This window comes from Bos taurus, chromosome 4 (assembly GCF_002263795.3).
Source record: "Bos taurus isolate L1 Dominette 01449 registration number 42190680 breed Hereford chromosome 4, ARS-UCD2.0, whole genome shotgun sequence".
Lineage (NCBI taxonomy): Eukaryota > Metazoa > Chordata > Mammalia > Artiodactyla > Bovidae > Bos > Bos taurus.
In genome coordinates, this window is record NC_037331.1 from 40577067 (window position 1) to 40602366 (window position 25300).

The window sequence follows — 25300 nt, forward strand, 5'->3', positions numbered from 1 at the left end:
GCCTGTAAAGGTGCCCCAGAAAGAGTGCATTTTAGTAAGAAAAAACAAATGCTAATGTATAAGCTGTTCTTTTTTGTAGATTTCCTATGTTACTTTATTTTTTAATTTTATTTAAATTAGAAAAAAAAAATCTTAATTTATAGATGTTTGATTACACTTCAATTCCATTCAAAAGAAATACCTGTCTTTTCATTGTGAGATCATTGTGGTTGATGTTTCTGTTTTTCCTATATCTCCTTTCTTTATATTTATTATTTCAAATTTTAGTTCAAATTTACTTTATTTAACACATTACTTCTTTTTTTCACTTTTACAAATTTTCATCACATGAGCTGGATAGATTCAGAGCTCCAAAGTATAGGGGAAAAAATAGCTTTATTTTTTCATCATATCTGAAACCTTGCCTCATTCATTCTATAATGTTCAGTTATGATATTGTAATGAGCTTTTAGCCAGTGATTTCCAGCACTGTCATGGACTACTCAATACTGGTGCTCTACTCCTTTAATTCTAAACCATTTATTCTTTATTTTTCTATGTGCTATCTTGTAAACATCACAGTATCATTTTTAATGTATATGTGTATATACATTAATTTTATGTAATTATCGAGTAATGCAATGTACATACACATATGTATATCCTTTTATGTATATCAAGAGGAAAGAGGACATAAGACTCATGCTATGTCAAAGTTCTTACTTGTATTCTGTTTAAATAGGTCTTTTTATTTTTAAAAGCATTTCTATATATGAGTGGGAAAGGATGCAGAAAACTGGAGGTATTCCTCAGTCACTGGCTAGAGTATAAATTCATCAAGTGTAGAAGCTCTATTTTATGTTTCTAATACACCAGTATAGTCAATGCTTGTCTGTGGATGTGATCACTTACACAGGTCCCCTGGAATAATTATGTTACAATTAAAACTTGCAAAGCATAATTAGAAAAAAAAAAACTTCTTTCGGATAACCAGTGATATGAATCTTGTGAACAACATGTAGAAGCAATTCCTGAGTAATGTTTCCAATTTTTTTAAATTAAAATCATTCTTTGTTATATTAATATATTTTGTTTAAAAATATTTTACAATATTTTATTTTTATAAAGATATCAATCTTTTGGGTGTACAATATTTTTACTATTTGTACAATATTTTTACTATTTGTACTATTTGTACAAATGTTTAAAATTGTTTTTCAGTAAAGTGGAAAGAAACAGTCTACTTGGAGAGTTTCAAATTGTCTCCAAAGCAACTATTTGCACCATAGCAATCTGAAGCCTTCAGAGGAAAAGTCAAATATTTACAGTTATATTTTTTATAACTAATGGCATTTGGCAGCATCAAATAGCTCTCTACAGTGTCCCTTTTCTCTAACCGGCAAAAAGCACTTAGACAAACATTTTGCACTGATTTGTTTGTTTTAGATTAATATATATCTAATAATCAGGACACATTAACAGACTCATAAGTCCCTCACATGAAATATATAAACCATTCATTAAGGCATTCCATATTTAGCCAACTTATGGTATTTGTTAATGAGATTAAATATCCTGTCTTGCTGAAAATAACTCTCATTAACTGTAATATAACAGAACATCTCATGTTATATCACAGAGCATTTTTATATTCATTTTCTATATTCAAACCTTAATTATTGATTTAAGAGCAATGCTGTACTTTTAAAAATATTCAGATAAGCAACATGAGTTAACACAATTTATTTACCCCTCCATTAATTAAAAAGGAAAGAGGGTAGTGAAACATTTGATGGTGTAAAGTCTCTGTGATAAATTTTACATAAATTTTACATAAACACAATTTATTTACCCCTCCATTAATTAAAAAGGAAAGAGGGTAGTGAAACATATGATGGTATAAAGTCTCTGTGATAAATTTTACATAAAATATACTTCCAGTTAAGATTTACACTCAAATTCAGAATCCATCTCCTTATTTAACTTTCCTACAAATATATCAATGTAGAATTTGCCTCTAATGAAGTGGGATTCAAGCTGAAATTGAAGGTAATACTCATCAAGATATAAAAATATTGATTTTGTGTATTAGACTCCAATCCTAATAAACTAGAGTCAGTTCAGTGACTTAGTCATGTCTGACTGTTTGAGACCCCATGGACTACAGCACGCCAGGCTTCCCTGTGCATTACTGACTTGTGGAGCTTACTCAAACTCATGTCTATCGAGTCAGAGATGCCATCCAACCATCTCATCCTCTGTTGTCCTGTTTTCCTCCTGACTTCAATCTTTCCCAGCATCAGGGTCTTTTCCAATAAGTCATTTTTCACATCAGGTGGCCAAAGTATTGGAGTTTCAGCTTCAGCATCAGTCCTTCCAGTGAATATTTAGGACTGATTTCCTTTAGGATGGACTGGTTAGATCTCCTGGCAATCCAAGGGACTCTCAAGAGTCTTCTCCAACACCACAGTTCAAAAAAACCCAATTCTTTGGCACTCAGATTTTTTTTGTAGTCCAACTCTCACATCCATACATGACTACTGGAAAAACCACAGCCTGACTAGACAGACCTTTGTTTGCAAAGTAACGTCTCTACTTTTTAGTATACTATCTAGGTTGGTCATAGCTTTTCTTCCAAGGAGCAAGCGTCTTTTAATTTCATGGCTGCAGTCACCATCTGCAGTGATTTTGGAGCTCAAGAAAAGAAAGTCTATTACTGTGTCCATTATTGCCCCCTCTGTGTGCCTTGAAGTGATGGGACCAGATGCCATGATCTTATTTTTTTGAATGTTGAGTTCTAAGCCAGATTTTTCACTCTCTTCTTTCACTTTCATTAAGAGGCTCTTTAGTTCTTCTTTGCTTTCTGCCATAAGGGTGGTGTCATCTTGCATATCTGATGTTATTGATATTTTTCCCAGAAATCTTGATTCCAGCTTGTGCTTCATCCAGCCTGGCATTTCGCATGACATACTCTGCACATAAGCTAATTAAACAGGGTGACAATATACAGTCTTGACCTACTCTTTTCCCAACTTGGAACCAGTCTGTTGTTCCATGTCCAATTCTAATTGTTGCTTCTTGACTTGCATACAGATTTCTCAGGAGGCAGGTCAGGTGCTCTGTTATTCCCATCTCTTTAAGACTTGTCAACCGTTTGATGTGACCCACTCAGTCAAAGTCTTTGGCATAGACAATAGAGCAGAAGTAGATGTTTTTCTGGAACTCTCTTGCGTTCTCAATGATGTTGGCAATTTGATCTCTGGTTCCTCTACCTTTTCTAAATCCAGCTTGAACATCTGGAATATTTCACAGTTCACATACTGTAGAAGCCTGGCATGGGGAATTTTGAGCCTTGCTTTGCTAAGTGTGTGAGATGAGTGCAATTGTTCAGTAGTTTGAACATTCTTTGACACTGCCTTTCTTTGGGATTGGAATGAAAACTGACCTTTTGCAGTCCTGTGGCCACTGCTGAGTTTTCCAAATTTGCAGGCATATTGAGTGCAGCACTTTCACAGCATCATCTTTTAGGATTTGAAATATCTCAACTGGAATTCCATCACCTCCACTAGCTTTGCTCGTAGTGAGGCTTCTTAAGGCTCACTTGATTTCACATTCTGGAATGTCAGGCTCTAGGTGACTGATCACACCATCATGGTTATCTGGGTCATGAAGATCTTTTTTGTATAGTTCTTCTGTGTGTTCTTGCCACTACTTCTTAATATCTTCTGCTTCTGTTAGGTCCCTACCATTTCTGTCCTTTATTGTGCCCATCTTTGCATAAAATGTTCCCTTGGTATAGAGATTTTCTTGAGGAGATCTCTAGTCTTTCCTATTCTATTGTTTTCCTCTATTTCTTTGCACTGATCACTGAAGAAGGCTTTCTTATCTCTCCTTGCTGTTCTTTGGAACTCTCCATTCAGATGGGTGTATCTTTCCTTTTCTCCTTTGTCTTTAGCGTCTCTTCTTTTCACAGCTATTTGAAAGGGCTCCTCAGACAACTATTTTGCCTTTTTTGCATTTCTTTTTCTTGGGAATGGTCCTGATCACTGCCTCCTGTACAATCACAAGCCTTTGTCAGTAGTTCTTTATGCACTGTTCTTTATGTCAGTAGTTCTTTATGCCTATCAGATCTAATCTCTTAAATATATTTGTCATTTCCTCAGTATAATCATAAGGGGTTTGATTTAGGTCACACCTGAATGATCTAGTGGTTTTCCCTAATTTCTTCAAGTTAAGCCTGAATTTGGCAATAAGGAGTTCATGATCTGAGCCACAGTCAGCTCCTGGTCTTGTGTTTGCTGACTGTATAGAGCTTCTCCATCTTTGGCTGCAAAGAATATAATCTATGAGCCATTCCATGTAGTACCACCCAAGACGGATGGGTCATGGTGGAGAGTTCTGACAAAATGTATTCCACTGAAGAAGGAAATGGCAAACCACTTCAGGATTCTTGCCTTAAAAACCCCATGAACAGTATAAAAAGGCAAAATTATACAACACTGAAAGATGAACTCCCCAGGTTAGTAGGTGCCCAGTATGCTACTAGAGAACAGTGGAGAAATAATTCCAGAAAGAATGAAGAGATGGAGCCAAAGCAAAAACAACACCCAGATGTGGATGTGACTGTTGATGGAAGTAAAGTCTGATGGTGTAAAGAGTTATGTTGCATAGAAACCTGGAATGTTAGGTCCATGAATCAAGGCAAATTGGAAGTGGTCAAACAGGAGATGGCAAGAGTGAACATCGACATTTTAGGAATCAGCGAACTAAAGTGGACTGGAATGGGTGAATTTAACACACATGACCATTATATCTACTACTGTGGGCAAGAATCCCTTAGAAGAAATGGAGTAGCCCTCACAGTCAACACAAAGTCCAAAGTTCAGTACTTGGATGCAATCTCAAAAACGACAGAATGATCTCTGTTCGTTTCCAAGGCAAACCATTCAATATCACAGTAATCCAAGTCTTTGCCCCAACCAGTAATGCTGAAGAAGCTGGTTGAATGGTTTTATGAAGCCCCACAAGACTTTCTAGAACTAACACTCCAAAGAGATGTCCTTATCATTTTAGAGGACTGGAATGCAAAAGTAGGAAGTCAAGAGATACCTGGAGTAACAGGCTAATTTGGCCTTGGAAATGAAGGCCAAAATGAAGCAGGCAAAGGCTAACAGTTTTGCCAAAAGAACACACTGGTCATAGCAAACACACTCTTCCAACAACAAAAGAGAAGAATCTACACATGGACATCACCAGATGGTCAATAAACTAGAACTCAAAGGTTTAATTCCTGCCTCAATATTTTATATTCAAATATAATTTGCTACTTAAAATTGTTTTCTTTTAAGATATCTAGATATGTCACTCCCTGACCAGCATATGATTCTTTACCATCTCATACTTGTTCATACTTACTGGATTCTATCTTTGATTTCATATTGCTTCCTTTCAACGTTGACCATTTTACCTGTGTCCCTCTTAAAGTCTAAAATATTCTTTACCCTAATCCTCTATCTTAGTTGACATTCACAACTTCAAACCTGGAAAACTCCTCAAAGTTTCCACTTATTATTGTTCTAATAACACTACTCCCAACTGATTTATTCCAAAGTAACATTATTTAACATCTTTTCAACCTTTAGTGCTGATCCTGGTCCCATGTAAATACCTAATTTCCTTCGTTCCCAGGTGCTGTAGAATAAAATGATGTATCATTCTGTTTCCTGGTTGACAATTTCCTGTTTTTAACTTTCAATCAGTCGTGTCTGACTCTTTGTGACCCCATGGACTGCAGCACGCCAGGCGTCCCTGTCCATCAACAACTCTTGGAGTTTACTCAAACTCATGTCTATTGAGTCGGTGATGCCATCCAACCACCTCATCCTCTGTCGTCCCCTTCTCCTGCCTTCAATCTTTGCCAGCATCAGGGTCTTTTCAAATGAGTCAGTTTTCTCATCAGGTGGCCAAAGTATTGGAGTTTCAGCTTCAGCATCAGTCCTTCCAGTGAATATTCAGGACTGATTTCCTTTAGGATGGACTGGTTGGATCTCCTTGCAGTCCAAGGGACTCTCAAGAGTCTTCTCCAAAACCACAGTTCAAAAGCATAAATTCTTCAGTGCTAAGTTTTCTTTATAGTCCAAATTTTACATCCATACATGATTACTGGAAAAACCATAGCTTTGACTAGATGGACCATTGTTGGCAAAGTAATGTCTCTGCTCTTTAATATGCTGTCTAGGTTGGTCATAATTTTTCTTCCAAGGAGCAAGTGTCTTTTAATTTCATGGCTGCACTCACCATCTTCAGTGATTTTGGAACCCCCCAAAATAAAGTCTGTCACTGTTTCCACTGTTTCCCCATCTATTTGCCATGAAGTGATGGGACCAGACACCATGATCTTATTTTTTTGCATGTTGAACTTTAAGCCAACATTTTCACTCTCCTCTTTCACTTTTATCAAGAGGCTCTTTAGTTCTTCACTTTCTGCCATAAGGGTATTGTCATCTGCATATCTGATGTTATTGATATTTCTTCCAGCAATCTTGATTCCAGCTTGTGCTTCATCCTGCCTGGCAGTTTGCATGATGTACTCTGCTGCTGCTGCTAAGTCGCTCCAGTCGTGTCCAACTCTGTGCGACCCCATAGAAGGCAGCCCACCAGGCTCCCCTGTCCCTGGGATTCTCTAAGCAAGAACACTGGAGTGGGTTGCCATTTCTTTCTCCAATGCATGAAAGTGAAAAAATAAAGTGAAGTTGCTCAGTCGTACCCGACTCCTAGCGACCCCATGGACTGCAGCCTACCAGGCTCCTCCATCCATGGAATTTTCCAGGCAAGAGTACTGGAGTGGGGTGCCATTGCCTTCTCCGGATGTACTCTGCATATAAGTTAAATAAGCAGGGTGACAATATACAGCCTTGATGTACTCCTTTCCTGATTTGGAACCAGTCTGTTGTTCCAGGTCCAGTTCTGACTGTTGCTTCTTGACCTGCCTACAGAGTCTCAGGAGGCAGGTCAGGTACTCTGGTATTTCCATCTGTTGAAGTATTTTCCACATTTGTGATAGACGCAGTCAAAGGCTTTGGCATAGTCAATAGAGCAGAAGTAGATGATTTTCTAGAACTCATTTGCTTTTTCGATGATCCAACAGATGTTGGCAATTTGATCTCTGGTTCTTCTGCCTTTTCTAAATCCAGTTTAAACATCTGGAATTTCACAGTTCACAGACTGTTGAAGCCTGGCTTAGAGAAGTTTGAGCCTTCTTTGCTAGCCTGTGAGATGAGTGCAATTGTTTGGTAGCTTGAGCATTCTTTGGCATTACCTTTCTTTGGGATTGGAATGAAAACTGACCTCTTCCAGTCCTGTGGGCACTGCTGAATTTTCCAAATTAGCTGGCATATTGACTGGAGCACTCTCACAGCATCATCTTTTACGACTTGAAAGAGCTCAACTGGAATTCCATCACCTCCACTAGCTTCGTTCATAGTGTTGCTTCCTAAGGCCCACTTGACCTCAGATGTCTGGCTCTAGGTGAGAGATCACACCACACTGTGTTCTTGTCACCTCTTCTTACTATCTTCTGCTTCTGTTTGGTCCATATCATTTCTGTCCTTTATTGTGCCCATATTCGCATGAAATGTTCCCTTGGTGTCTCTAATTTTCTTGAAGAAATCTCTAGCGTTTCTCATTCTATTGTTTTCCTGTATTTCTTTGCACGGATCACTGAGGAAGGCTGTCTTATCTCTCCTTGCAATTCTTTGAACTCTGCATTCAAATGGGAGTTTTTAACCTTATCCAGGCTAATAATTATTTTACTTATTTGTAGTTTATTACTAAAATATTCCAAAAGGCAGCTATTTCTACATTTCCAACATCACTTTCAACTACAGTCTCCTCTCCTTCCACCTCACCCTAGATGACCACTGCTCATAAGACCGTCATCAAACATCATCTCCAAAGCTTTCTCCAAAGCATCTCTTCACTAAGCTTTCCTTCATTCTCTTCCACTTTAACTAGTTTTAAGGAGTTTGTGGTATTCCATTCTCATTTAAGGGTAACTTCAGCCTTTGTGCTATAAATTGTATCCCCTTCTATATTTTAAGAATTTTGCTTTATGAATTATCCCATTTGTCACTTTCAAACTTCTTCTCTGCTAGCTCCTTCCTCTTGGCAGATAATGGTATTTCTTCCCAGTCACCTAGAGATTTTTCTTTGATTCCATAAAGCTCATTTGATTCACCGTATATAGTTATCTTTTAAAATGTGTTTATACTAAAATACTTCTCCAACTAGTCTATGGTCACTTCTTCTATTGCTATACTGTTTCCATTCTCTTCAGTTAATTGAGATCTCATTTGTATATTCATTCTCTTTACCAAAAATGATCTCTCACAGATCCCTGATAATCTGCAATTCACAAAGCTGAGACCTCAATAACTGAATTTTTCTTAACTCCTGTTACACCGCAATACTTTCTAATTTTTTATATCCCTCTACTCCTCACTTCATTCAAGCTTGCTTCTTTTTTTTCCATTTATAAGTAGTTTCATTCACCAAAATTTGTCCTTGAGCCTTTGTGTTTTTCAGTCTGTACTGTATCAGGGACCTCATATCAGGACGTAGCTATCACTTGTAGAAGAATGACTCTAACATCCTTTCTTTTGCCCGATTTCTGGATCCATATTTGTGTCAACTACAAATTAGCAGTTGCCGTGGTTACTTGCCATCTATCACTGCAAGGATTAAATCATGTGCTGCTATAGCTGCTGATCTTCAACATCCCCTTAAAGAAGTTCAAGGTAGAAAACAGAAATGAGGCACTCTGTCCTTTAGGAAAAACTGACAGAACAGGTCTTCAGATAGATGTTTTGGGGAGCCAATTTTATAAGTTCAATTCTTGTATTTCCTTATATCTAGAAAAGCACTAAAATCACTAACATCTACTCCTTATGACTAGGTGTAACCTTCGTGACACTAGAAGAAACTTTTTACAAAAAATGTGTGCTTGATTGCATGTACTCCCCCTTCTCCAAAATTACATATATAATGATCCTCCCCTACCTCTTTGGAGCAGTTTCTCAATGCTATTTGAAATGTTATCTTCTGGGTTATAGTCTTCATTTTGCCCCCAAATAACACTTAACTCAAACTCTCATCGTATGTTTTTTTTTAAGTCAACAATTGTTATTTATCAATAATCTGATTATACTTTGGGGCACCTAGCAATCATCCTCCAAGTTTATCTTGCTGTCCATTCATCCTCAAACTTCATCTTTTTAATGAGGCCCTTCATTATATTCTTTTCCATTATATTCACTCTAGTATTTCAATCTTCTTTAATTCCTTTCTTTGTAATCATTCTCTATTCATTGTCCAAAGATTGATCTTTGTTACAAAGCTTAGTTCTAGCCTTATCTCTGCTAGAATGGGTCTCATGTTTCTGTTTTATTCCACTACTCTGTTATGGTTTTCAATCTACAAGGAAATGCTATGAAATAGTATTTTCATTATATAGAGAAGAAAATGAGAATTTACTGAGGTAATTCAATTTTTAAGATCACACATTAGTTTACAGGAGAACAAAGGCTTTAATGTTTATTTCTGTCATTTTTAACTTAGTATCCACATTCTAAGTTCTATAAAAACAGTGGATATGTCTGCTTTTGTCTTCACTGATATCCTAGCACAGAAAAGCATGCCTGCATAATGCATGGAAGAATGATGGAGCTGGGAACATAAAACATTTCTGTAGGCTGGTTACGGTGACTAAAGCATAGATATACATTTGGCACTTGCAAAGAACTGGGGAAAAAAAAAAAACATGTATGTCATATAATAAGGTATTTTTTTTAAGTCAATGAAGATTTTGATAGATTTTTAGAAATGTAAACGAGAATAATAATACTTGGATTTTTTTGTCTAAGACTATCCAAGCTATGCTATAAGATAAAGACTTTATGCAGGTGCTTGAGGTAGGTAGGCCAACTAGGAAATTGTTACTACTCTGCAAACACTTGATGAGATTGTAAATTAAGGCAGAAATTATAAGTTTGAAAGTGAGATTTGAGGGATCTTATGAGACAAAATAATAGAACTTGGTGACTTGACTGCCTGTGGCTGTTAAGTCAGAGGAATGATTAAGGGCAGAATAAGGAAGAGTGATTATTTGATTCATCAGTATGTGAAATACAGGACACAGTTTAGGTTGGGGAAAAAACAAAAAGAGTAGTCGTTTGAGACATTCAAATTTGTGTTGTTTGGAGAACAACCAAGTGGAGATATCTATTGAACAGGTAAACATATGGGTCTGGAAATCAGGAGGGGTAACTCAAGTGAGAGCTGTTAATTTGATGTATTTAATTCCTGTTCTCTTTTTCCCAGATATACAGTATATAAAGGCCGACTGTATAATTAACCAAGGTCTTAGTTTGAAGAATTCATACAAAATGCATAACTGTTCCCCAACTAAGGAACACTTAGATAAATTCTATCAATCCATCCTTCTATCATCTACATTTCTATCTAAAGCAAGCTTGTGTGGGAAATATCACATAATTATATATTTCATTGGTCTACCCGCTTTTTAGCCTAAGAAGTATATTAAAAAGATGAGAAAAGAAAGAAAGACAGTGAAGTCGCTCAGTCGTGTCCGACTCTTTGCGACCCCATGGACTGTGGCCTACCAGTTTCCTCCGTCCATGGGATTTTCCAGGCAAGAATACTGGAGTGGTGCCATTTCCTTCTCCAGGAGATCTTCCCTACTCAGGGATTGAACCCTGGTTTCCCGCATTGTAGGAAGATGCTTTACTGTCTGAGCCACCAGAAGGACACCATCTGAGCCACCAAAAGGATTTTGAAGTTAAAATACTTCAAAATCCTAGAAGGCATATATATATATATGATGTTTTAAATATTATCAACTATTTTAAAATAAGTATAAAACTGGAAGTATTTAAATAAATTTTCATTAGGAAGGAAAGAGTACATAGCCACAACATTCTCACAAATGAAATACGCTTGTTTGGCTGATGACTTTTTACAGTTTCAGAATGCTCATCATTACTACATCATAGAAACAGGTACTTGATGTTACACTAGTAATTGAAATATATCTGACACCATATGACTACTAATGTGATTCACTACAAAAAGCCCCACAAAATTACTTATATTTATGCTAAGATATTTACACCACACTGGATCTAATCACCACACAAATACAGAATATTGGACATTGTATAATAAACTGTCCTAGACTTTGGAAAAATGCCAGTTATGAAAACATAATAACAACAGCAGTATAACATGGGAAACAGTCTAAATTAAGAGTTTAAATAGCATAACATACAAAGGAAATGTGTAAGACTTGATTGGATCCTGGGTCCAAGAAATAGAAAAGGTCTGAAAAACAATTTGGAACAATCAAATAAATATGAATATGGAGTATATTTTATATAACATTTTGAATTTGTATAGATATTCTTAAGCATGAAAATAGTGTTATGATTTTCTGGAACAATGACCTATTCTTAGAATGCACCTTAGAAGATGCATTCTGAATTATATACGGGTGAAGTGTGTGATTGCTTTCAAGAGGTTCAGCAAAACAAAGCATAAATATAAAGACAGATATACATGTATATATGTATGTATACACATGTATATATATGTGTGTATATGAATTTATATATATGAAAAAATGCAAAGGACAAAGTGCTAATAATTGGTAAGGTGAAGGAATAAAATATAGGTATCTAATGTACTATTTTCTCAAAATTCCATAGTTTATGAGATTATTAAAATTAAAAGTTTGAGGAAAATAAGTGTAAATTGGGATATTATTTTTCTGATAAAAGAAAATAGGCGAATATATCTGCAAATTCATCCATATTATTTTGCAAATGGATTCTTTGAAATACTTCATGAGCAGATCACTTTAAAATCATAAAAACTTTTAAAGGAAATCCTTCTCAATAGATTATTTGATAAACTTAACAATAAAATTTGACAAAAACAGGCCAACTCCTTCATGAATGCAGATCCAAACACCAAACCAAAATATCACCAAACTGATTTCAACAACGTAAAAATGTATATTAAAAGAAAAAAGCCAGAGGTAAGAGAGAACTCAAGAATGACCTGTTGAAATACTATTGGAACATTAATATTATTCACATTATCAGAGGAGAAAGAACATCATGATTATGACAGGAGATGCACACACATGTGCATGAACACACACATACACACTAAACAAACTTTTACACATTCTTGATAAAAACTTTTATCACACTAGAAATAAAGAGTAGGTACAAAAACCTGTAGTAATGGTCATACTTAATGGGGAATATTTAGCATCATTAACTACAGGTTGTGAACAAGGACTTACGATGATGAATGGACTGACAGTTTCCTGTCTTTGACCTTCTCCTTTTCAATGTTCTCATCAGGGATTTGAGTGAAAGTGGATAAGGCAAAATTTCCCATTTGAGTAAGATTCAGAATTTGGAAGAATACAGTTTAAGGTAAAGTCAGTATTCCAAGTGATCTAAACTAGCAGAAATGCTTGGCCCAAATGCACAGAATTTAGCAGATATCTTTAATTGAAGTTCAAAATCAGCTATACACATGTAGTATACCCATATAGTATGTAGGAAAATCAGTTTGCTAAGTGATGATGTAAAAAAGTAGAAACAGATTAACTGCTAAAAGTTCAATATAGGTTAAAAAAATACAGCTACCAAAAAAAAAAAAATAGAAGAAGAGGTAAACTAATCATAATGTCTATTAAGAAAAGTGTTCTATTTAGAAATAAGTACTAGGATTGAGGCAGATCTATTTTGTACCCCTATGTTACTAAATCAGAAAATCAGTACCCTTAATAAAATCACCTATATCTATGGCAAAATTTTAAGTCAGACAGTGTTTCAGAAGGACATTGGCTCTCGCATGGAGTGTGATTCAGCGGGTAAGGAATCTAAAAATCATGTTCCAGAAGAAAGGATGAAAGGAGTCAAACATATTATAATTGAAATATCTCTTCGAAAAGAGGTGGAGAATGTTCCAAATAATACAGAATGTTGAGAACTCATTGTAAGTTAGACTCTGTACCAACTATTTCAATCTACCCAAACCCTAGGAGATAGATATCAGTAAGTCAATTTTATAAAGGAGGAAACTCTCAGAGATTAACTTCCATCAAGACACCCACATTCAGCAATGAGTACAACCTTACATTTATTCCAAAACATGAGTTTGCTTATTACATTTCACTACCCACTATCTAGGCTATATGATGGGTTGTAACATGGAAGAGACAGAGAAGTTGGTTGTTGCTCAATGAGAAAGAAGAATAGTGAATGAAATAGAATTGCTTCTAAACAAGAAACGAAGCTAAAAATCTTTTATGTCAATAGTCTACCAAAAGATTACAACCATAAACTCATAAACTGCATACCCATATGTCTATAAAAGTTCACATCTTCCATATTGATTTTAAAAAAGTGATTTTAAATATATGTCTTGACATCATATTGGTATTGACATTACCAGTTAATAATTTAAAATAAGGCATCATTATAAGATTAGTATTAGGCTGTATATTGTCACCCTGCTTATTTAACATATCTTGTGAAATGTTGGGCTGGATGAAGCATAAGCTGGAATCAAGAGTGCTGGGGAAAATATCAATAACCTCAGATATACAAATACCACTACCCTTATGGCAGAAAGTGAAGAAGAACTAAAGAGCCTCTTGATGAAAGTAAAAGAGGAGAATGAAAAAGCTGGCTTAAAACTCAAGATTCAAAAAACTAAGATCATGGCACGCAGTCCCATCACTTCATGGCAAATAGATGGGGAAACAATGCAGTGACAGAGTTGATTTTTTGGGGCTCCAAAATCACTGCAGATGGTGACTGCAGCCATGAAATTAAAAGACACTGGCTCCTTGGAAGAAAAGCTATGATCAACCTAGACAACATATTAAAAAGCAGAGACATTATTTTGCCAAGCAAGGTCCATCTAGGCAAAGCTATGATTTTTCCAGTAGTCATGTATGGATATGAGAGTTGGACTATAAAGAAGGTTGAGTGCTGAGGAATTGATGCTTTTGAATTGTGGTGTTGGAGAAGACTCTTGAGAGTCCCTTGGACTGCAAGGAGATCCAACCAGTCCATTCTGAAGGAGATCAGCCCTGGATGTTCACTGGAAGGACTGATGCTGAAGCTGAAACTCCAATACTTTGGGCACCTGATGCAAAAAACTGATTTATTGGAAAAGATCCTTATGCTGAGAAAGATTGAAGGCAGGAGGAGAAGGGGGCAACAGAAGATGAGATGGTTTGATGGCATCGCCAACTCAATTGACATGAGTTTGAGCAAGCTCTGGGAGTTGTTGATGGACAGGGAGGCCTGGTGTGCTGCAGTCCACGGGGTCACAAACCGTTAGACACAACTGTAGGAGTGAAATGGCAACCCACTCCAGTGTTCTTGCCTGGAGAATCCCAGGGACGGGGGGAGCCTGGAGGGCTGCTGTCTATGGGGTCGCACAGAGTCAGACATGACTGAAGAGACTTAGCAGCAGCAGTAGCAGCAGGAGCTTAATTTCATTGTTTTAAGTTAGGTCTAGGACTTTAGATGAGTATCATAATTTCTACTAGATTCAGTATTCTCATGTATAGAAAGAAGATGCATGCACAGCTGGTTGGCTTCTAAGGTTTCAGTGTTCTGCACAGTTATGTGATTTTAAGAGTACCTACAAAAGAGCTTCTGCAGGATTATAAATCAGGGTTTATTTTCATTTTGCCTATTTTAACAAGTTATGAAATGAGTGAGCAGGATTTGAAAGTGTTTAGGTGAAATTTAGTTACTGGTATAGATCTATAATGGCTTCTCTGGTGGCTCAGACAGTAAAGAACTCACCTGCAAAGCAGGAGACCTGGGTTCGATCCCTGGGTGTGGAAGATACCCTGGAGAAGGGAATGGCAACACACTCCAGTATTCTTGCCTGGAGAATTCCATGGACAGGAGCCTGGTGAGTTATGGGGTCCTGGTGACTCATGGGGTCTCAAAGAGTAGGACACGTCTGTGTCACTAACACTTTTCACTTCACACTTCATAGACTTCATAGACATCGTGTAGCCTTAAAAATTTTTGAATATATTTGCAAAGAAAAATGTGGAATAAAACCTCTAATTTATACTTATTAAGAATAAAACAATTTATGAGCATTAAAGTATGAATTAAGTATAAACTTAAATATTTAATTATTTGAAACATTTTCTTCTTCGAAGAAATAAATAGCTTGTTAAAATTCCCTCATTACACTTTGACCCAGATAATAATATTAGTCACCATCACAATTAGGAAGGAACAGATTATTCCAGGATGCCCTTGGGTTGTGTAAACACACTATTTTGATGTCTATATTTGGCCGTGTAGCATGATCTAATCTTACAGGAATGGAATGATTATTGTGAACTAAGACCTAGAAACATTGTGAGAATGGGACTCAATAATTTATTCCTAAAAAAACTTTGCAGCAGGGCAAATAATAAATTAGATTTTAGACAGATCGGCTTTTCTTCAGGAATTTTCATCTTATTCCTATAGTTGCCTATACTGGGCCTTCATATAGAAGCCTGAAGTCACCACATGGAGTAGGAAATTATTCAGGTAGCTATTTTAAAATCTTTCAAAGGAAAATAGTTTTCATACAGAATTTCATTAAAGAGTAATGCTGTTTTTTCAAAAGTGATTATTCTGCCTATCTGACACACATCTGAATGATCGGTTATCAACAATCCTTGTATAATAACATACCCTTTGGCATCAGAAATAGTTCTGGAAACTTGCCAGATCTTAATGACATATAGTTGTGATTATTTAAAAAATTTTTATGTGTTCAACAGTGGTTCAAATGTATATCTGTCCATGATACATATGCTGATACAATTCTGGAAAAGTCTTTACACAGATTATTATTCTCAAGATAGATAACTGAAATTAAATGAAAATTATCTAAATTATTTTCACTTCATTTTAGAAATTATAGATATTATACCATTATGTAACTGATAGTTAAAAATGAGACATTCTCAATCTCTCAAATTTTCTCGAAAATTTTTTCATTCAGTGCTTCCACTCTAGTTGAAGAAAATGCAACATAAACTATTTCTGAATGGATAAGTCCTGGGGTTTCTATGGGGCCAATTGGTTTTCCTCCCATATCCCCAGAACCCTGCAATTTTCCATCTAGCAAAACTGAAAACATATTTAGAGAAGTAAGATATACTACAAATCTTTTAGTTGTGTAGGATGATGCTGCGATTTCTAATGTCTACGTCTACTGTTGGAGTTTTTTCAAAAACTACCAAGAACAGTTTTATAATCTTATTGAATAACTTTTCTTTCAAAGTGATGCAGTCTGGAGCAAAATAGCAAATTACATAAAGCCAGTAAACCAAGATACTGTGCAAAGCTCATTGATTTACTCTTGCCATCCTCACAAACATAACACTTAGCCATGGAAAATAATATAGCCAGTTGTCTTCTAAAAACAAGTGAGGTGATATTTTATTGTGATTTTCACTATCTCAAATTTCTCATTCTTACACATGGAAGCCTCTATTAAATGATTGTGCCCCATCTGTGAATTTTGTTTGATTAGATTTAAAATCTATGAAAAAAGATTAGCAAATTTGCTGAGGCTGATTTTGTATTTATCAACTTCGTTGTATAATTTCACAATGAGTGGTGTGGAAAAGACTAGCATTAAACCATAAAGCAAAGTATGCTGGAGGTTTATCCAAGAGGAATAATCTATAAATCATCACCAGCAATAAAATTATTTACCATAGCTTTACTACTTTGATTCCTCAGTATCCTGTAAGGTGGGCAGTTCTTTCAGATGGCTACAGATACGTAATTTTCTTAGAAAAACATAAGAAAATTTCCTCTGAGTAAGAAAAAACCAATTTTCTGTGAAGTAGAATTAAACTGAGGTGTAGCAAAGGTGTATTTGCTCATCAGAGTTTAAGAAAACATTGAGTCAGGGAGAAATTCAATGTGAAGAAGCATATAAAACACAAGGACAAAATGCTACTTTTGAAGTACTGTCTGAGTTTAAATAATGCATTTGTTTCATTGAGATTCTACTATTAAGCACTTCTATGTGCTTTCAATATGTGAGTGAACAAAACAGACTAATTCCCTTGCCCTTGTGGAATTTACTCTGTCGTGCTTGCAGACAGACAGGAAAATTTAAAAACTATATGTGAATAATGTGTTACTTTCTAGAATGAGGTAAGTGCTAGGGAAAAAAGTGAGGCAAGGAAAGGACAATAGTGGGCAACAGTGGGTTTAGAAATTCAGATAGTGTAGCCAAGATCTTCTGATTCAATATAGATTTTCATATAATTTGAATAAAATTCTTAGATTCAGGGTTGCCAGAAGTCATGACTTTTGTTCCATAAAATTATACTAGTTTTGGTAAAACAAGGCAGTTGATTACCACGCTGGTAAGGGATATGTTTACATCTATTAATCAAGTTTCCTAACTTTGGGTTTTTCCTGGATATTTAAATTGTCTTAGTAGTGCTGCTTTGAAATTTGTCCAGAGTTAACAAGCACACAGACTTTAAAGATGTCCTATGACTCAATTTCATAATAACATATCAAAGCCTTTGCTTCTCTTAAGGATATAGAAATTAGTGTAAGGTTAAATATTCACTCATTGATCTTTTTTTATAGGCCCTTCATCAATATTATATTTCAATGTCACATTTTTATTGATAAATGTTAATTATAACCTGAGAAACATTGAGTTTTCCTCAATTTATTAAAGTTTAGTGATTCTATATAAAAACTTTATGAACAGATTTGTATTATTCAGGTTTTATCAACTCTTGATGACCCCCTGCTTTTCTCCCATGTATAAACCCAGAATTACCAAATTTCAAGAAGTTGCCTGATATCACTAAAATGTCTGCAAGTTACAAATGCTAGAGAGGATATGTGGAGAAGAGGGAACCCTCCTGCAGTGTTGGTGGTGACATAAGTTGGTGCAAGCACTATGGAAAAGAGTACAGAAGTTCCTCAGAAAGCTAAAAATGGAACTGCCATACGATCTAGCAATCCCACTCTTGGGCATATATCCAGACAAAACTATAATTTGAAAAGATACATGCACCCTAATGTCCATAGCAGCACTACTCACAATAACCAAGACATAGAAACAACCTAAGTGTCCACCAACAGATGAAAGGATAAAGAAGATGTGGTGCATATACACAATGGAATACTACTCAGCCATTAAAAATGAAATAATGGCATTTGCAGCAACAGAAAAGCAACCAGAGATTATCATAAGTGAAGTTAGTCAGAAAGAGAAGGACAAACACCATATGATATCACTTATATGTGGAATCTAAAATATGACACAAACGAACCTATCTATGAAACAGAAAGAGATCAGGGACATAGAAAATAGATTGGTGGTTGCCAGGGGAGGGAGGGGCAGGAGAAGGGTGAATTGGGAGTTTTGGATAAGCAGATATAAACTGGTATATATAGAAGGGTAAACAACAAAGTTCTTCTGTATAGCACAGAAAATTATATTTTTTTCATTAAAAGTTTATGTTTTAAAATTTTTAAATCATGTGAATTTTGTAGCTTTTTACATGTTTGCCAACAATACCAAAATACAGTTGTATATTGTATATCATCAACTAAATAGATGCCCCCAGATAAATGCAATTGGTTCTCTATGATATTACTGCCACTCCTTTCCCCTCTCTCCGGAATGTGTAATCCATTGTGAGACATTCATTCCTTTGTTATTGTTATCCCGACGGCTCTTTAGGTTTGCTTAGTATTATAGGCAGCTTTCTATTTTAAACATAAAATTTCTATGTAACAAGATAAACATGATGATGAAAACAAAAGCTCATCCTTCAATCAGAATAGGCTTTGAATAGTTCTGGAAATAAATTATTGTCTTTTTTTCCTTGCTATTTAATCACATAGGATATAGGAAGACACATTCTGGAGTGATCTAGAGACTAGTAGCTCAGACAGTAAAGCATCCTGCTGCAATGCCGGAGACCTGAGTTCGATCCCTGGGTTGGGAAGATCCCCTGGAGAAGGAAATGGCAACCCACTCCAGTGTCCTTGCCTGGAAAATCCCATGGACAGAAGAGCCCAGCGGGCTGTACAGTCCATGGGGTCACAAAGAGTTGGACACGACTGAACGACTAACACACACAGAGAAACTACAAAGTTGGAACCATTTGAGGGGAGAGTTGAAAACTTAGGAGAGAAAAGCTTTTGTAAAGTCATGTTTAAATGCAATAATATATAGATATGTCATCACCAACTCAATGGACATGAGTTTGCGTAAACTCCAGGAGCTGGTGATGGACAGGTAAGCCTAGTGTGCTGCAGTCCATGGGGTTGCAAAGAGCTGGACATGACTGAGTGACTGAACTGAACTGATGTTTTCCTGATGGTATACACTTCTTGGTTTACAAAACACATTCTACCTTGGAGCCAGAACTATATCTGACTCTAGTATCAAAATAGAGGGGTTGCTGCTATCTTAGAAAGTAGACAGCCAATAATACCTTTCAAGTCCTGATTGATTACTCTCCTTCTTTACATAAGAGGTGGTCTGTAAAAGATTAACCCACAAGAGAGTCATAGGTTTTAATGTCTATGAGAACTTGGTATATCAGTTGATAACACTCCCATATTTCTATTGCAGGAGCAGGAGAATCTGGAAAAAGTACCATTGTGAAACAAATGAAGTAGGTGCCCACTATTTTAAACATTTATTGTTCAGTGTCTCCATGTGGGCTTCCCCTGTGGCTCAGCTGGTAAAGAATCCACCTGCAACACGAGAGACCATGTATTTGACTATGACTTAAATAATACTTTCGGAAAAACTGATTAATAGCCTCTAAACCACAGATAGTGGCAGAGCTGTCACATTTCCTGTGCAAATATTCCTCCAATCCTTTATCTGTAAGCATAACAGATGAGTAATATTATAATTTCCATTTTTCTTTCAAATTTTGCCTCTCAGCAAGATGACTACTAAAAGCAATTATGTTTTAAATATATTAATATAGGTATGATTCAGGGTCTTAATATCATGAACATAAGCCATAAACATTTCAAAATATGTCAGTGATCCATTTGAAATTAGGAGGGAACAATATTTTTAACTTAATTGGCATTCCTCATGCATGGGAATGAAATGAATATTTAAAGTTTTTATCATCACGGATTTCAATTTATTTTTGTATTTTTTCTCTATGTTTTTTTCTCTTTACAATAAAATAAATAGACCTGAATTCTGAATAAGGATATTATGAGCACAAAAATGCTATAATTTAAGAATGCAATATCTAAATGAGTAAATGAAATACTAAGGGGAGATGAAAACATGAAATCTCATGACTATGTCACTGCTGGAGAATTTTAAAGGACCATCATTGCTATAGGAGAAGAAGATAATCATTTTTTTGAACTTATTTTTTACTATGCTTGAGGATCTTTTTCTTTGGAATGTATCCTGGTGATGGAATGATCCCAACTAATGATGAAATTATCTATTTGTAGTCTGATGTTGTTTGGTCACTATATCCAACTCTCGTAACCCCATGGACTGTAGCCCACCAGGCTCCTCTGTCCATGGGATTTTCCAGGCAAGAATACTGGAGTGGGTTGCCATGCCCTTCTCCAGGGGATCCCAACCCAGGGATCAAACCTGGGTTCCCCGCATTGGCAGGTGGATTCTTTACCTCTGAGCCACCAGGGAAGCCCACACTTCGAGCTAGGGAAGCATATAATATCTGCCTCTATATTCTACGGATAGATCTAAATCAGAATAAACAACACTAAACTTATCTTCCCATGTGCCCTTTTGTCCCCTGCAATGAGTTATAGCAACAGCAGCCTCTACAGAAATAAATCTATGTGTAGTTACAGTGACCCCTCACTCTCTCAACCACGTTATGCAACATCTACACAAGTTATGTCTCCAAACACGTCACTTAACTCTACTGTCACTGCCTCAGTTCAGAACCTTGGCATTGCTAACCTGGATTACAGTGGTATCATACTATGTCATTTCTCCTTCTCCTCTTCTTTCCACTGTTAGCCACACTGCCACCAGCTATCTCTGCAGAAACTATTTTATCTCTTTCATGAATTGAACTCTTCACCTGTATTAACAAGATCAAACTCCTAGAACTCTTAAACACTTCAGAATTCAACTCTTGCCTATCTCTTCATCCTAATACCCCGTAGTCCCTCCCCCTCCTCCTTTCTCCTCAGAAATGCTGAACTTACACAGTGCTATGGACTAGCATACCATGGGTGGCAATATAGCCTAGTGGCTAAGATCACAGGCTCTGAAATCAGGCTGTGTGTGTTGACCAGCTGTACCATCCATTAATGGAATAAGTCAGGGACAGCGTCTTTATGTATTAATGCCTTTGTTTCTACCTTTAAATGTAGGTAATAACTTTTATAGATACCTACTTTTAAGTCAGGACTTATTGCAAGAAACAAGATGACACATAAGCACTTAAAACAACGTTTGGCACATACTGAAAGCTTGATAATTGTAAGCATCTATTTGGTCACACTGATTCTCCTGCTCAAAGTGTTCTTTTTCCTTTTGACTCTCTGGAAATAACCATTTATCCCTGAAAAATTAACTGATCATCACTGCTGATGATCCTCCCTGATCCCTTACCACCTCTCCTGGTTGGGTTGATCACTTTTTCTAGTTCATTCCACCTGCCAGTATTTTTGCTATACATTATCATACTGTACAAAAATAGGATTTCATGCCCTACCTTCCTGTAATCTAGTACTCTCCAATAGCACATTCTGTGATGACAGGAATATTATTACATCTGTACTCTCCATATGTGGCTAATGTGATTGAGGAGCTAACTTTTAAATTTTATTTAATTTTAATTAACATGTCGTGTGGCTACTGTATGGGACGATAGAGCACTGGTCTATGTTTTTAGGGAAGAAGGACATTTATACTTTATTCATTCTCTTCAGTGTTTGAAATACGTTGCCGAAAATGCCTAGTAAACGCTTATTAATTTGAGCAGATCTAGGAATGAACTTGCAGACGGAGAGTTCTATCTCACAGTAATTGCAGTAATCGCAGCCCCTAGAAAAGCAGTGTTGCTCACATCCCACTACAGCCGATTTTGTTAACTTTGCTGTTAATTTACTTGGTGACAGGTAGTTCTCATTCCATGGAAAAAGGACAGAGATAAGAACTTGTTCCAGGAAGAAAACCTAAATGCCCCCAGGTTTATTTATAATTGCCATTTAAATTTAATAATTAAAGTAATATTCTAATTTTAATTTTTGACAGAGAACTGGGATTTCTTTCCTGAACTTATTCTTAATGTATCCATAAAAACATTTTACTGTTTTTTCACTATAGTCTTTAATTGACTATCTTATTCATCTAGTTAATTGTTTAATACAGTAGGACAAATATGGCCATTTGAAGTTTTGAATATAAATACAGCCAGTATTGGCAATCCAATATTAAAAACAATAAATAATAGACATAGGTACTGCCTTTACTCTTTTCACTAAGAGTATTTGCATTTGGAGGTTTTAATGTCTTTGGAGGCATTTGTGTTCTTTTTACTCCCTATACTAAAGCCTCTGTGTGTATGGATGCAACACAAATCCCTAGTAATCTCTCATCTAAATGATGCCTAATGAACACACAGTTCATTTTAAAAGCAATTAAAAAAAAAAACAAGAATATATTATGCAATAGAAATGTAATAAAGTGATTAGCATACACAAAGAACCTTTTAATAGGTGTGTATTCCAAAACTAGTAATAAAATTGAGTTCTGATTGAATGAGTGGAAGGGAAAGAAGAGTTCAGCCAAGTTAAATGTCTAGGCATTTCAGCTTTGAGAACTCAGTGGCACGTACACACACGGAACAGTGACAAGGGATTTAACAGAAGGTGGTTACCACCATTTAAAAGGATGCCTTTGTTACTGTTATAAATAGAAAGCAGGCACTCCTATTTTTCCTGTGTGTCTTAAGTGATAGGAAAAGATGTGGATGCTATAGTAAATTACTTCATTTCCTCTAGACATCATGTTACAAACACTAAAAAACGTTTCAGAACTCTGTGTATATCTTTGTCCTGGGAATCTGGACAATCTTTCTCTCAGAAAGAAATAATCTTGCTCAGTAAAAAGCTCATGATTTACCCATTTTAAATTGTAGTTTATCTAGAGCAAATCATTAAGTCCTCTTTGTATTTAGCTTAGGAGCTCAGAAAGAAAGTACTACATTAAATCCCAATGAAAATAAAAATTCAAACCCATAAAATGGTCTTCTGTTTTTAACAAAAATGTATACTATAATTTTATGCAAATTATTATTGATGTGTTTAATAGTAGAAAAAATCAACTATTCAACTGACAAAAGCTTTTCATGTTTAAATTATAGGATCATCCATAAGAACGGTTACAGTGAGCAAGAATGCATGGAGTTCAAAGCAGTAATTTACAGTAATACATTGCAATCCATCCTAGCTATTGTGAAAGCCATGGCAACCCTGGAGATTGATTATGTAAATCCTAGAAGTGCAGTAAGTATGCAAATAATGACAGCTGTATTGGAGTCTGAACCATAAACAGTGGGACCTAATAGATCTGTAGTATTAATCTACACCAAAATATAAGAATATAAAACATGAATTTGAAAGTATGAATTCTGTTTAGTGTAAGATTTCCTATTTTCCTTTAAATGGAACTTTCCTTTTGACTGTGCGCTCTCATCTTACTCAACAATAACTGTTTTCCTAGGACTCAATCGGCCACCAGGGAAGCCCAGTATCAAATAATACACTATATCAAATATAAATACTTATATTTGCTAAATACAAGAGTCTAGTCCATAAAATCAAACTGTAATATCTCTATATTAAGTTTAATTATGAGGCATTTCATGGAGAGTTTATTTTTAAGAACAATACTACAACTATCAATAACGTTCAATGATAATTACAAAAAATATGTGACACAAAGAAGTGATTATTTTATAATGTTAATTTTTTTAAAAAAATTCAAAATTGTATGAGAAAATGTTTGCATAATAAATATACTCAGTCATTATTTGTTTACAAGGTAGCAGATAGTTTTGTCTTTTTTTTATAATATATAAGATTTTATGTTAAAATGTATAAAAATTTTACCTACTTGAAAACAATTTATGTGCCAACATATAAAACTATTTTAGTTAGCAAATGAAATCTATAGTATTATGCAAAGAGCGGTATAGTTAATCATAGCTTGAAACAGATTGTGTACAATCTATAGGAAGAACTCACCCATTTCCCTTTATTCTCTCTGGGAGCAGCTGATTGCCTCTGGATAATGTCAACTAAACTGTTCCCAGTGTAATTTTTAGGTACCTTGTTATACTAAAAAGTGGATCAGCTAGTAAAGAATCCGCCTGTAATGTGGGAGACCCAGGTTCGATCCCTGGGTTGGGAAAATCCCCTGGAGAAGGGAAAGGCTACTCAGCCCAGTATTCTGGCCTGGAAAATTCCATGGACTGTATAGTCCATGGGGTCACAAAGAGTCAGATACAACTGAACGAATTTCACTTTCACATACTAACAATGAATATAGAGAGGAATGATATAGTAGGTATAGAGAAGACAATGATACTTGTGCTCTCCCCTCCTCTTGAGAAGTTAAAGGTTAAACCATGTAAATGACTCTTGGCACTCATTAGGATGAAGAGAAAAATACCTTTCATGTCCCTAAATCCCCTTTGGTTCTGCCACTTTCCAGCAGAGAGCACAGAAATGCTCCGCGTGTCCTTGGGGCAGATTGTAAAGCAGAGTCAGGATTTCTGCTGGGTGTGCCTTCCATTTTTAGCTTCCCCACAACTTGGCTCCACTAAGTTAAAGATAATATTTCTCTAGGTTACCGTTTCCCTCACATGTGAAGGGCGAACTTGAAGGAGCTGAATGCTAATATCCTTTTGGTCTTTATTATTCTATGATTTAGTGTTCATTTATAGTTCAGACCCTGGCTTTTCTAAGAACCTAGGATTTTAAACTGACCAATAAGAGACAACTTGAAATAATCCCTTATTTAAAAAAATAATAATAACAAGGGGCAAAGAGGATTAGCAATTTGGCCTGAATTAAATAACTAGAGTTTAGGGCAAAACTCAATTCTCCTGGCTTCTGTTATAGAGCTTTTCCCTATGCAAGGAGTTTTGTAAAAATATTTTTAAGAA

The 25300-nt window shown here is 35.8% G+C and overlaps 1 protein-coding gene across 1 annotated transcript in view; it reads left to right on the forward strand.

Moving 5' to 3' along the window:
* GNAT3 (G protein subunit alpha transducin 3) overlaps positions 1–25300 on the forward strand; it is a 55036-nt gene that overhangs the window by 2782 nt on the left and 26954 nt on the right. Inside the window, exons 2-3 of the mRNA NM_001109982.1 lie at positions 19738–19780; positions 23495–23636. Of these exons, the coding sequence (NP_001103452.1) occupies positions 19738–19780; positions 23495–23636 (185 nt within the window). The remainder of the gene's footprint in view (positions 1–19737; positions 19781–23494; positions 23637–25300) is intronic.